The sequence below is a fragment of the Nilaparvata lugens genome, unplaced genomic scaffold, assembly GCF_014356525.2.
Source record: "Nilaparvata lugens isolate BPH unplaced genomic scaffold, ASM1435652v1 scaffold3616, whole genome shotgun sequence".
Taxonomy (NCBI): Eukaryota; Metazoa; Arthropoda; class Insecta; order Hemiptera; family Delphacidae; genus Nilaparvata; species Nilaparvata lugens.
The window spans coordinates 7,305-21,904 of record NW_024090435.1 but is presented as its reverse complement, the minus strand read 5'-3'; the positions used below and the strand labels follow the sequence as shown (position 1 = coordinate 21,904).

Below are 14,600 nucleotides of genomic sequence, written 5' to 3'. Positions count from 1 at the left end.
ACATTATTATCTTCCAAAATATTTAAAACAACTCCAATCACTTGATGGTTTTCCATTTTAATTGATTTTACAAATGAAATAGGTTAGGGTTCTAGTTTTGTTTAGAAATATAAAAGCAGAAGAGATATCAGCTGTCATGATCATGAAAACCCGTTCAAAGCCACTTATCGGTGATCACTGATCTGTGATCAGGTTTTTTACTGAACGTAAAAAAACATGATGGAATTGAACAGTGGCTTAGAACTCAACCATGATCATATTTAACAGACATATGTGCAAGCGGCCCTAAGTGTTCGAATAAGTATAGGTCTTCGAATAAGTATGGAGTAACTGTATCAATAATATATTGTATCAATAATAGACGTAACTGGGTAACTGGGGAATCCATAGTGATAATTGACTAATGGTCGGTTGTAGAATCGTCATAAATTGAAACATAAAATTAAAATCAGACATTTAACTTATTTATATAACCATAACTCCACTTTCCGCTGCACGATGTCAAAGTAAAAATGACGACTGAGAACTGTTTGTTTACTTTTACAGTCACTTTCAAAAGTAAAAATAAAATATTATGTTAAACTGACATTATGAAGCGAAAGAGAGATAGTGCTATCTGTTTTGTTGTATGAAGGACAGCAACAGTATTGTCAATCGTGCACTGCCATTATAACGTGAACCGCACTATAAATGGGGTTTCTACAAATGACTGTGTAACAACCAACCATTTATGTGACTGATTTTAAACTATATCTCACATAGCTATGTTTGATTTTCTGTAACGACTCTACAACCGAACATGAGACTCCAATTGGGAGTCTCGTGTCAGTAAAGTTGATAATTATAATAAGAGATAACAATAATTCCAAATCCAAATCCAATTTATTCAATTATTCAAAATTCAAATACATCAATTGATTTTTATTCATTCAAATATATAAAAATTCAATATATCACTCCAACATTTTCCAGAAATTTATCACATATGAGAATTTTAATAGGAGTTGAATAGCAGAGGTTAAAAATATATAGATAAAATTTCACAATTACTCATTAGTATAATCTCAATAGACATGAAAACAGTCAATCTAGAACAAATCTTATATGATATGGTAGGATGATCCCAATAAACATGGAAAAGCTAATATTATCAATACCAAATACCAATAAACATGAACAAATAAAATAAAACCAGCACCAAAATCTCATTGATACAATTTTTTCAATATGAGGCAAATCAATATAAACGGGATTTTTGTTCCTGAGCGTCTACCGTTGGTAGGACTGGGGCCGCGCTGCTAGTACGCTTAGGTGGGTCACTAGGAGTGGTGAGGAGTGGCGGAGGAAAAGGGAGGCAGCCCCTGTGAAAGCCAAGACTCGACTGTCAGCTGGCAAGGTCCTTTCAACTATCTTCTTCGACCAGCGAGGCATTTTGCTCATCGATTTTTTGCACGAGCGACGCACAATTAATGCTGCTTACTACTGCTAGCTGCTGACCAAGGTGAGGGATGCATATCGTCGCAAAAGACGAGACCAATCGATTCGAAAGGTTATCCTCCTTCACGACAACGCAAGGCCCCATACTGCAGCTCTAACCGTCTCAAAACTGAAAGAAATGTACTGGACTCAACTGGAACATCCTCCCTACTGTCCAGACCTATCGCCCTGCGATTTTCATTTGTTTGGGCCGCTTAAAGAAGCTCTAGGAGGGCAACGATTTGAAGATGACGAGGGCGTGAAGGAGTTCGTGCGCAATTGGCTCGTGACGCAATCAGCTTCCTTCTACGATGCTGGGATAAAAAACCTTCCCGCTCACTGGGAAAATGTATTTTTAAAGCAGGAGACTATGTAGAAAAGTAATTTGTATTTGTCATTCATTTATCAATAAATAATTTTCATTTCAAAATAAAATCCCGTTATATTTGATTTGCCCTCGATTTAGAATTTTATCCAGTTCGAATAGATTTAAATCCATCCATTACCTCTTGAATTCAACATCTGATCAAAATTAATGGATATAAGTAATAAGAAATAATGGTCTTTGATCAATAATTGTTTAAAAAATATATACCTATGATTAGTGAATATCATTACCTTATTCTAGTTTTAATAGCTATCTATACTGTTACCACATACATATCCACATTATATCTACCAAAATAGACAGAAAAAGTTTGAATTCGAATCAATAGAAACATCTTGTCCAGAACTAGTACATGTCTCAAGTTCAATTTGACTTGCTTTATTATATTTCAAACAAAGATTATTATAAGTTTGATTGGAATGTACTATATTCGAAAGAAGACAGATTGTATTATTTTTAGCACCACTAATAACAAGATTATATATTTCATTCACATTTTGAAGTGCCTTTATACATGTATTATGAGTACAAGATTTCACCCCAGTAATCCTCAATTTAACTTCACATTCGGGATTGAATTTATACACATCATTAAACTGTTTCATAAATCGATCAAGTAGAACTTTTCTTAATACATCTCTTACATCAAAATCCACAATTTCAGCATATCCCTTCAAGTGAATCATATTCCTCTCATTGGTATCTCTTTCGAAAAACCGCATATTCTCTATCAAAAGATAATCTAATATTATTGGGCTTTTGAATAGATACATTTTTCCTTTTTAGGGCGCGACCATTGCATTGATTTGAAAGATATATTCATATCTTTCAATTTATCTACAATATTTTTTTGATATTCCACAACTGAAATGGTAGTGTTGTCCATAATGATCGCGACTGGAATGAATAAAAGAGTCTATCTTATAGCTTATATAGTCTCATGAATAAATATTTATTATCTATTTAAAATGATAAAGTAACTATTGACCAATCGAATTAATTGAGAATTAATTAATGAATTTACGAATGGTTTAGTGAATGAATAAAATTTATGGAAAGATTGAATAAAAAAAATAATGAAAAATGTTTCTCTATGTTTATGTTTTCGATTGGATGAAACTTTGGTCCTTGTGAAACATAAAACTGTAAATATAAGACCATATTCTCAAAGTATATTACAGTGTCTTTCGAAAAAAAATAATGTTATATTGATATTATGGTCAGCTGGAACAGAGATGTATGTTCAAAACGTTCTAACATTACTTAATTGGCATCATTATTTTGATAAAATACTGACTAGACGTCAATGTGAAGCAAGTTTCAACCTTACTGGTACAAATAAATCAAAATATTATTTAGAAAAAACACTCAGTCCCTACATACAAATTTTAATAATATATTCTACACATTTATAGACGATCTTGCATTCAAAAACTCAAATAATGATTATGATTTGATTATTCAAATTGATCCTTTTTTAGGCAATTATCGAGATATGGCTTTATTTGAATCTTTAAAAATATTACCCATTTATCTTGGAAATATGGAATAAATAAATGCAAAGATAATATAATACCATATTCAAAAAATGAGATTCATTAATGCTTTGCTGACAAGTATCCTTGTTATAATTCTTCTCACAATTTTCATTGGAAACCCTTTTAAATATAAAATTGATGAATTCAGAAAAAAGTACAAAGGTCCCTTGATCGAAATATTTACAATAGATCAGAGAAATAAGCTTTTCCTTATTAACCTTCCAAAGAACTCATTGCTGGTTTGGTTTTTAATGGAATTAAATATATTTATTTGAAATGGGAAAATATAGAATATTGTGATGAGAATTCAGATCCAGTTGTGATCAATGATAATGGAGTATTGGATTGTTTTGAACATTTAACTCACTTTATAGAACTATTTGAGAAAAATCTAAAATATAAGTCATTAATATATACTGATAGAATACCAAGTATTGAACAATTTTCCGAATTCATTAATAATTATGATAATTAGAAAAAAATATCCTTCAAATATTCTAATATAGTAATAAAAATTGAGACCCACATAAATCAATATTGTTACTCAAAACTTCACTTGATACTGATAACAGAATGATGGTGATAAAAATAGATACATTGTAGTTATTGACCGAGCGAAGTGAGGTCTAAGATTCAGGTCGACGATTTGGCATTTCTCTTAATGTTTATATGTTAAACGGGTTGGCATTTCTCTTAATGTTTATATGTTACGCATTTACGGCGAAACGCGGTGATAGATTTTCATGAAATTTGACAGGTATGCTCCTTTTTAAATTGCACGTCGACGTATATACAAGGTTTTTGGAAATTCCACATTTCAAGGATAATATAAAAGGAAAATGGAGCCTCCTTCATGCACCAATATTAGAGTAAAAAATCAAGGCTATAGAATTATCATAATCAGCTGTCTAGTGGACTATAATACTACCCGTTCAAAAACATCGAACATCTTTAAAATGATCTCTCCATCAACGTTGTAGACAGTTGTAGCCAGACCTGATAACAGTGCTCACACTCACATTTCGGGACGACATGTCACCCGATAGGACGATAGGACAGAAAGCTCTATGTTTATTTAGGCTATTTATTAATTTTTTGAGAAAACATAACAACAGGTCAATGTAACTTACTGAGCGCGAGGTCTACTCTATAAATTTTCAAATTATTTTTAATCAATTTAGAAATTTAAAAAGTTTGATATGAAACAATCACACAAATTTTCTATGCGTAAATATCATGTCTATGATACCAGTGTATAACCCGCCTTACTAAACCATCTAGCAATCTACCATATTTCCCATGATATTCGCAACCTAGATAATCTTCCACCTCTTCTGAAAGCAACCATCTTCGATTTTGTCATATTAACTGTTAGATTCCACCGAATACAGTACTCGTTTAACCTATCTATCATTGACTGCAGTTGTTGCACACTCTCCGGCATGAGAGTCATGTCATGAATCCGCGTAGAGCAGAGAGTTGATCAAATTGTTGCGTACATAAACACCTCCACCCACATACTCAATCATTCAAAAAACAGGACAAAAAGCAAAGGAGACATCACACATCCCTGCTTTAATCCGTTTTCGGTAGTAAAATGATCTGTCAAACTTCTGTCATCTCCATAGCTCTAGTCTCTTGATTTAACTTCCTCAAGATCTCTATAAACCTTGATGAAACTCCTAGTTCATTTAACTTAAAAATGAAGAATTTCTATCAGTACTATCGGCTACTCCTTTATAATCGACGAAAAAGCAATAGTTTCTTCATGGGTAGACTTAAACTATTCCTAATCATATATATAATGTAAAAATATTATCTATTGATGAATAACTTTTGCGGAAACCACATTGATTTTCATGTAATATCTTTTCAACTAACCTCTTGAAGTGACATGATATCGACATGGTATTCTGACACCTCTCTTATAAGGTTCCTGAATATCCCAATCCCATGCAAATTTAACACATTCCACATTCCAATCCGTAATTCATTCAATTGATTTGCCCTTTTCCTGATATTTTCCTAAAATCCGGTCCATATTCCAAAGCTTCTTGTTGAACTTTCATAACTAGTTTCGTTTTGCATAGAAGGGTTATCGGTCCCTCGCATGACCTCAACCTGGGGGATCAGGTCATTTTTTCGGGTTCCCTCCCTAGCTTTTGGTGAACCAATACCAGACTACAAGGCATCGGCATGAGGAAAAAATAGAATGGAGAAGAAGAATTTTCCTAAGGTGGGAGGATAGGATAGGGAAAGAAAGCAGTGTGTGACCGATAGGATGGCAGATAGATACCTTACCGAAACAACCCCCCCCATCATACCTTTAACCGCGCACTGCAAGAGAATGGCACAAAGCTGAGTCAATGGAAAGGTGTCATTCTAGAAATAATATATCCAAGCATGTCGAAGATGAAGAAGGTCATAGGAAGAAGGGGAAAGGGGAGTCCCTTTTAGTCGCCTCTTACGAACAAGCAGGATTACTGTGGGTAAAATTCTACTACCCCTACCACACTGGGGGAGTAATTTTTAGATACATTCTTGTAAAAGTCTGCTGATATTCTATTTTCTCCTGGTGCTTTATCGTCTTTCATGGGTTTAAGTTCATTTTCCAGCTCAGTCATGTCAATGTCTTTATCTAGTACATCATCCTCAGCATAATATGATGCTGCATAATAAGTAGCCACACTGCCTGTTGAGTCAAAAAACTTGTCTATAATGCGTAACCCATCCTCTGCTTTTATATTACCAGAAATTCTAATTCTTTATTTCAAAATTTGTTTATCAGGCTCCATAACTCACTACTGTCTTCAACTGCTTTAAAGTTTCCCTTCACTTTGTCGTAATAACTCAGTTTCTCTCTTTTACATAGAAGTTTGTATTCCTTGACAGTTTTCTAATATTTTTTCTTGACTTATTCCGAATTGGACTCCCTGAATACTTTCAACAAGCTAAACACCAACATCCTCATTCTTTCACATTCCTTGTCGAACCACCTCCCTTTCATACTTGATTTACTCAACTTTTGATGACAGGTAGCGGGTATATAATTAGCAGCTCTATAAACGAGGTCATTTAGTAATCCAAGATTATTCTCATTATCCCCTGTTAAATTTCCAATATCTCTGCAGTAATTTACAAGTTTTCGAATGTATGACTCTCCTTTAATCTTATCCCACCTCAACTTTGGCAATAGCGACAGGATTTGGTTTTCTCCCTCCGAGATATTGGTTGTCGCTAATACTGCTTCGATAGGTAAATGATTAGATTATTATTCCTATAACGGAAATCAACTCCATGGACACAGTATAAATCGATTACAGAGGATCCTCTATCATTCACATATGTGAAATCTCCCCACTTATCTCCTCTTGTTCTACCATTCAAAATAATAAAATTTAAAGTCTCAGACAATTCTAATTGTCTCATCCATCGATACTCGTTCACTATCAATATTGAATCCTGTCCCAACTATATTCGCTAACTCTGATAAATCTTGCATATTGTCTATTTTTCCATTAAAATTTCCCATCGAAATTATATTGTTTCTACAGTCCTGTACTACCACAAACTCCCATAAAATGTTAAAATCCCTTTCCCATTCAATATTATTCCGCCACTAAGATAAACTGGAACTATTTAATAGCTAAAATCTACACTTGCATTAATCTTCACGACTTTTCTATCTTGTACACTACATACGCTTATTACATTCAATCTTTTTCAATCCCAATCAACTGACCTTTCTTCACTGTTCCCCTGACTTGTATCTCTAATTGCAAACTCCTAATTTAAGTTGAAACCTGGACAATTATTAGCAATGTATGTTTCCCTCCCCTCTTCTTTAAAAGTTTCTAGCAATACAAAAATATCATAACTTTTAACGAGATTATAGACTTCGATAAACTTACTATTCAATCCAGTCACATTGTCATTGTACGCAATAACACTCAGCCACCCACCCTCGCACCAACTAACGGCCACCTCTCAGTTGCGGTTGTCGTCGAGCGGCTGGTGTCGCGCTTCCCATCGAACACGCTCCTCACCGCCTGCGACACCTCTCACCAAACATATCCTCGAGTTTGATCCAGCCGTCTCCTCCACCAGCCAGCTCCATCGGCCACTCGCCACCATCCATTGTGAAGCAGTGACCGTCCACCATCAGCCGATCGACCTCCACCGATGCTCTCACATTTTGTACACGATTTCTTAACTCCTTACATGTCCTGAAAATTGTTAACCTTTTTTCTGATCTCTAACACAAATTCTTTTTGGATCATGAATTTCGATACCTTCAACTTTTTACTATTCTTCGCTAAGTACAGTATATCGCGATCGTTTGGGAAGTGGGTGATAATAGGTCCATTATTTACTAGTCTACCAAGACATGAGCTCTATTAACCCAAATTTCAGTTCGTGTCCCTAGACGACTAATACAGAAGTCTCTAACTATTTCTGCGTAGTCCACAGTTGCACAATCATAGTTCAGTCCTCGGAAAATTAGATTGTAAAATCAAATTAAATTACATTCTTGAGTATGATGTTCGATAACCCCCCCCCAACCGACATTTTTAGATCGTTTCAACCTGGACATGAGAGTGATTCACCTGATAATGTCTAGGAGAGGAATACTCGCATGATTGCAGAATGTTCCCTACGACATATGATACAACTGGTAAGTGAAATGGCACATCTGGAACATGTTGCAAGGTGACCACATGGAAAGAACAGGATATTCATCTCCTCGGTGTAACAAATTTTACAAAGGATATTGTTGACAGTTTCACGTTTATTTATTGAATCCGTCGATGATGAAACTGATCTTGATTGAAACTGTTCTTTCGATGAAACTGATTTTGATTGAAACTGTTCTGTTTCTATCACTGATTTATCCTCTTTAGATTTCTTTTGACGGACCTCATCAATAAATTTCCTGCCTTTGATCAAGATTACATAGTGACATTTACTAAACCATCTCGCATGTTCTTCCCATGGTATATCCACATCCATCCAATCTTTCAGAGCACCATCACAGTAAAAGCATATCACCATGTCACCTTTCCCTGTATAGAAGAACCCGGCATCACTCAATTCACTCGGCTTGATTTTCAAAGAGATTGGCCATGTAGCAAACGATGCAAGTCTAGATTCTATAGTTTTATATGTTGCATGGAGAGGGGGTTTTGTCACCAGAAGATCAGGTAGGGGAATGGTCATACTGCTATGTCCAGTATTAATTATTTTTGGAATATTTATCACTGTCGCGTCCTCGTGTGAGATATATGGATGGGTTGCATTGTTGCCGCAAGTATCATATCCACTATAATCACTATAACCACAACTTTCCCCAGAAACCAATGGAACATTTCCAACAGGCAATTTTTTGATGAATGGACAATGTCGATGATTTATTGTCGGATCGTCACCTTCTACCCAATTACCCATCTCTATGTCACAAAATACACACCGCACAATATCACCCCTTTTCGTAAAATAGAAACCGGCCTCGGCCATTTGAGTAGCACTAAGGAATGGCACGCGCCAGTCCTTGAATGTATTCAGTCGCTCGATTTCTCTTTTTAGGTTTATCACTTCCCCGAGATTGTGATTAAGGTTAAGGTTTGTGAATTCGTCCAAGATATCATTACTCGTCAAACTAACACTCTCAACAGATTCACTAGTTTCAGATATCATAGCTGATGTTACTATCTCAACACTACCAAAGATACTACATCTACACATTCACATGTATCAATTTATAAGGTTCTTATAATTGATGGAATTATTGTTGGTTTTTATAAATTCAATTATTATTCTGTTGATAAATTTAATTTGGAATAAATAAATTTAAAAATAGACACATTCAACTCTATTATTTTTCATTTAAATTAAATTAAATATCAGATATTAACTGCATAAATATCCATTCTCCAATTGAACTGTGAAATATTTCCTAAGCTTTATTTTACCTATATTTCCTCAACCAAACAAATCTGAATCTTCCATTTTCCTTGAAATATAGAATTGAATAGATTACTCTGATTCCACATTAGAATGGTGGAAAATAGAACCATTATTACGTGTTTACATTTCAATTTCGCTTCGAATTCATATTAATTCCAGTGGTAAACTATATAATAATTTCACAGGTTCATAGAAAGAATACATAATCGAGATCATCTGTAGAACAACTGTTTTGACGACTTTTAAAAAAAAATATCGAATTTCACAATTTACACAAAAGAAAAAGTATTCTGAGAACAATTACATATTATACAATAGTCTGATCGTAGTTTCAAATATGTTGCTAACAATCGTGTTATTCCCCTAAATTATCATCCTTTAAGAATGGGGCTTACAGTTCAATGAGCAAGGAAAGTTGTGTGAGTATGTCACACCAAATTTTTCTCAAATTCATACCCTGTATAGTTATATATCAGTTCTATTAACTAGCATGAGTCTCCTCCCTCAGAAACTGACAGGGGGTCCACCCCATCCTTGAGAAATTCACTTTGTAACCTCCTTCTCGTGCTTGAGGTAGGCGGGTAGAGCAGTTTATTCAAAAGAGCACACATCGATATTTTATTTGTAGAACAGCTGTTTTGACAACTTTCAAAAAATCCTTAAATTTCATAATTCAAACAAAGGAAAATGTACTCTGAAAACAATAACAATAGTATAATCGTAGTTTTAATAAAAATATTAAGCCACCAATCGGCATAATGCTATTCCCCTAGATTATCCTCGTTTAAGAATGAGGCTTATAGATCAATGAGCAAGGAAAGTTGTGTGAGTGTACCACACCAGATTTTTGTTTATTGTTTACCTGGAGCTAATTTGAACAGGTTATAAAAAATGGGTTATAGTTTGTGAAGGACTTAACTAAGTCGGATTATGTAATTTTAATGTCTGGTTCTAATGATTTTTGCGGCTTCGAACCGAGTCTCCTCAATATTCATGAGGAAATGGAGATGATTTTGAGTGCTAGATTGAATATTAACATTATCATCAGCTCAATCCCTCCAAGTATGATGAGTCACACTCCAATGATAATATTCATTTTACCAATTCATCTATTCAAATCAGAATATTTGTTTATTGTTTCATAAACAAACATTTTATATTGGAATTTCAAGTGTAATATTCGATAATTTCAGTAGCCATATGAAAGACATCACTTTACAAGACATGGTCTGTACTGTAGGAGGAAGGCTAATTGGCAAGTCATTTTGTAATATTGTGATGAACCACTGTCAATCCAAAAATTCTGCTTCAATGTTAATGGAAACCTGTAACCGTGTGGATGTGATAATAAGCTACCCTGAATTCGTGACACCGGCTTCAACTCCACCGGCTGTTAGAAATTCCGTCAGTGTATCCGATGGAACATTTTCGAGTATTCGGCTCATTGAGATCCATTTCCACCAGAGACGGTAATGTTATTCTTCACTCTCCTACGTCCAAAGTCTCCACACCATTGTGTCCAAGAGCTATTAAAATTTTCAATCCTGTTACTGGTTAAATTAATGAAAATCGTTTTTAGGTCTCTCTCAGTTCCTAGTATTGAACAATACCACTTGAGTGGTCTTGACTCTCCTACCCTCTCCTTAATCTTTTGCAATGTATAGTCTCTAGGAAATAAAATACACGAACTAAATGTAATATATATTAATAATAATTACGGTATGATATTCTTTGCTCAACTGAATATTGGTCATGAGAGATTTCTTTGTAATTTCAATCTTCTTCGAGGTCCCAGCTGTTGGTTCTATAGATGGACACTTCTGTTGCTTTGGATTCGAGATCTTCCTGGTTGTAGGTTGTTTGTGTTTTAATCTCTTCCAGATGCCAGTCACCGAAAGACGGTTAGTTTCCATCTCCGTTTCCGATTCCGAAGACGTGTAAGTATTTCGGTACATTGTAGCGCCTGTGTAATCAATTTATCATGTTCACTATCACTTGTATTTTCTAAGTCCATCGATAGTCTAGTGAAAAAAACCGAGCTGGACATGATTACTATTAAACTGAATGGGGAAAATGCGAATCATATATATCACTCTGTTTCAAGATTCGAACTGAGATTTCTGATATTATTTTCGGGATATTTAAATTGGTAACATTGTAGCGTGTCTGAAAATTGACAATCAACAATTAAAAGGGAGATGAAGTGTATTTTTTTATTCTATTATCTTCGGTAGGCTATTTATACAAATCAATTCCGCTGATAATGATAGTTTAGTAAATTTCGCAAATATAAATAAAACAATATGCAATATAACTTAATGTTATGTACAATGACCCGATATTAAATAATAATTTAAATCCTGTAGTATAGGGAACAGGTAATGTTGGACAGTATAAAACTGACCACTACTATTTAAGTTTGATCTTGCAATCTCTTATTCAAATTTATACATAACTGAGTTAATAGTCCTGAATTTTTTGAAAATAAAATATTATTATAATATCAAACATTGATGATGGAGTATATTATAAGCATAGTTAGCACTGTTAGCATGTTATCCTCTCAACCATAAACCAACTTCTATGTAACCAAGTGACAACACATACCACTTCTGAATAATATCTGGCTAATCAGTTAGATTTCAATGTAACAATAATACTTTCCATCCCCCCCAAATATGGGAAACGATTTACTATCTAATTAACAAGTTTCCCAAAGGAGGGTTATAATTATTATTAACAGTATAACACAATTCAATATATTCAGCCATGACCGGCAGTCTCCAGACAGACTCTATCAGAGTTTAAAACAATATAAACACAAATAATTTGAGATAGTGGATTGTTTTATGTGACTTGTATGAGCTACAATGCTAACTTATCAAACAGTTTCAAACAATTGGACAGAACAATTTACAATTGGAACTTGAACAATTTACTGTATACAGTACGTACCACGGTAAATAGAAGAAGAAATTTAGAAATAAATTTCTTCATTTTTCATCTAAATACCGTGGAACGTAAACAATGTCTTCAACTTTTGAATATTCTAATCGACTTTATAAAACATTAGTTTATATGAAAATCCCTGCATTTATAATCTGAGAAAAGAATTTATATATAGTAAAAATGATTATAGAATTTATAATCACAATCATATCTCATATTCTTTATATATGTGATAATATATTAATAAACAATTATTTAAGACCATTACAGAACATACCAATAATTTTCTATCCGATATTATTCATAATAAACTTTATTATAGTATTTTTTATGTATAAAATTTTATATACTCTATATCTCCTATATAAAAAATATAAATCTGGATAATCCGCCATTATACGATTTCCAGGGATATTATGACTAGAATCCATGATCTCTACTAGTATCACTTAATCTTCTTTGAAGTTCAAGGTATTTTTCATTCCCTTTCCAGTCGAATATTTTTTTTAAAATAAGCACCTTGTCAGGTATTTTTACATTCAAATAATCCACTCTCGGTTTCGGTCAGCACCGTATCGCGCATACGTTAGTAACGGTTTTCCCGTTCCATTCAGCCAGTTCTTTGGATGTAACGTTCTTTGTGATGATGGTTACCAAGCACTGTAACTGAAGCCAATTATCATTCTATTTGATAATGATATTATTATCCAATGATGATTTATGATTGAATTCAATAGAATAATCAATATATTATCATTTTATTTAATAAAATAGAGTATTTTTGAAAAATATATTGATAAAATAACGGTTGTTATTTAACTGATGTTAAAACACTATACTAAGTCAACATATTGTCATTTCAAAGCAAAAATCTAACCGCTTTTACATTTGAAACATCAATAGTCATAACTTTTGGTAAAAACATCTAATCTCTTCCAGCATATTGCAATTTAAAAGCAAAAACCTAACTTAACGTTATGGAACATTATCAAATATAACCTACATAAAACCTAACCCCTGACCCTTTCACATTAAATATTCTAGATTTATCTGTCATCTTCATAACATGTGGTTCATTTCATGAAAATGTTCACAAACATGTGGTTCAAAGCAAAATCTCAACTCCCTAACCTACACTTTTACCTTTGAAACATCAAAAAACATAGCTATACCTAGATCCTAGTCCCTTCTAGTATATTACAATTTGAATGCAAAAACCTAACCTATCCTAATGAAACATAATAAATATAAACTGAATAAAACCTAAGCCCCAACCCTTTCACATTTAATACTTTAGATTTATTCGTCATCTTTAGAACAAAACATACATTCATTTTCTAGAGCTGGACATGTCCATTTTATGATGTGCAAGTCGAATCTTGCCGACACACAATCAGCTGGTATAGTGAGGTTCACGTTGTGATGGAAGTGTAGGAAGATTGGAGAAAAGGGTTGTCAGATCTCAGCCTTGCGACCAAAACAGCTGATACTTGTATATCTGATGAATTTAACTGTTCATTATTTTTGAAAATAGTTAATCATATTTTATTTGTCAAATATATTTCTTTAAGATGTGATAATAAATTTTCATGATGGAGATGAAATATTTTGTCAATTAGTTGAATTTCTACATTGTTGATGAGCAATGTGGCAACATCGCAATGCGTGAAAGAGATAGTGTCATCTGCTTTGTGAACGATAGACAAGGATAACAATACCATTACAAATCATACACTACCATTATAACGTGAACCTCACTCAAAGAATACTTTTGAATAACTATGTTATAACTGTGACTGTTGCTGGCCGTGACTCTGTTTCTGAGACGAAGAGAAGTTGCAATAATAACCATCGCCGATCTTTAAGGACAGTACCTACAGTGAGCAGCTTCTCTTTGTCTCAGAAACAGAGTAACAGTCAGCAACAGTCACAGTTATAACATAGTTATTCAAAATATTCTTTGAATATGTATAGTGAGGTTCACGTTATAATGGTAGTGAAAGATTTGCAATGGTGTTGCTATCCTTGTCTATCGTTCAACAAATGTGAAAGAGAGGGGGGTTAGTTTTTATTTAGGTTATGTTTAATAATGTTTATCAGGATAGGTTAGGTTTTTGCTTTAAAATTGCAATATGTTAGAAGGGGCTAGGGTCTAGGTAGAGTTATGTTTTTTGATGTTTCAAAGGTAAAAGGATAGGTTAGGGGGTTGGGATTTTACTTTGAACCACATGTTTATGAAATGAACCACATGTTTGTGAACATGTTCATGAAATGAACCACATGTT

General features: G+C 33.7%; 1 protein-coding gene across 1 annotated transcript; it reads right to left on the bottom strand.

The window, feature by feature from the left end:
* Positions 1 to 8,019: 8,019 nt before the first annotated feature.
* LOC111050317 (death-associated inhibitor of apoptosis 1-like) lies at positions 8,020 to 9,096 on the bottom strand. The gene has a single exon (XM_022336615.2). The coding sequence runs from the start codon at positions 9,094 to 9,096 to the stop codon at positions 8,020 to 8,022; it is 1,077 nt and encodes a 358-aa protein (XP_022192307.2).
* Between the last annotated feature and the right edge of the window lie 5,504 nt (positions 9,097 to 14,600).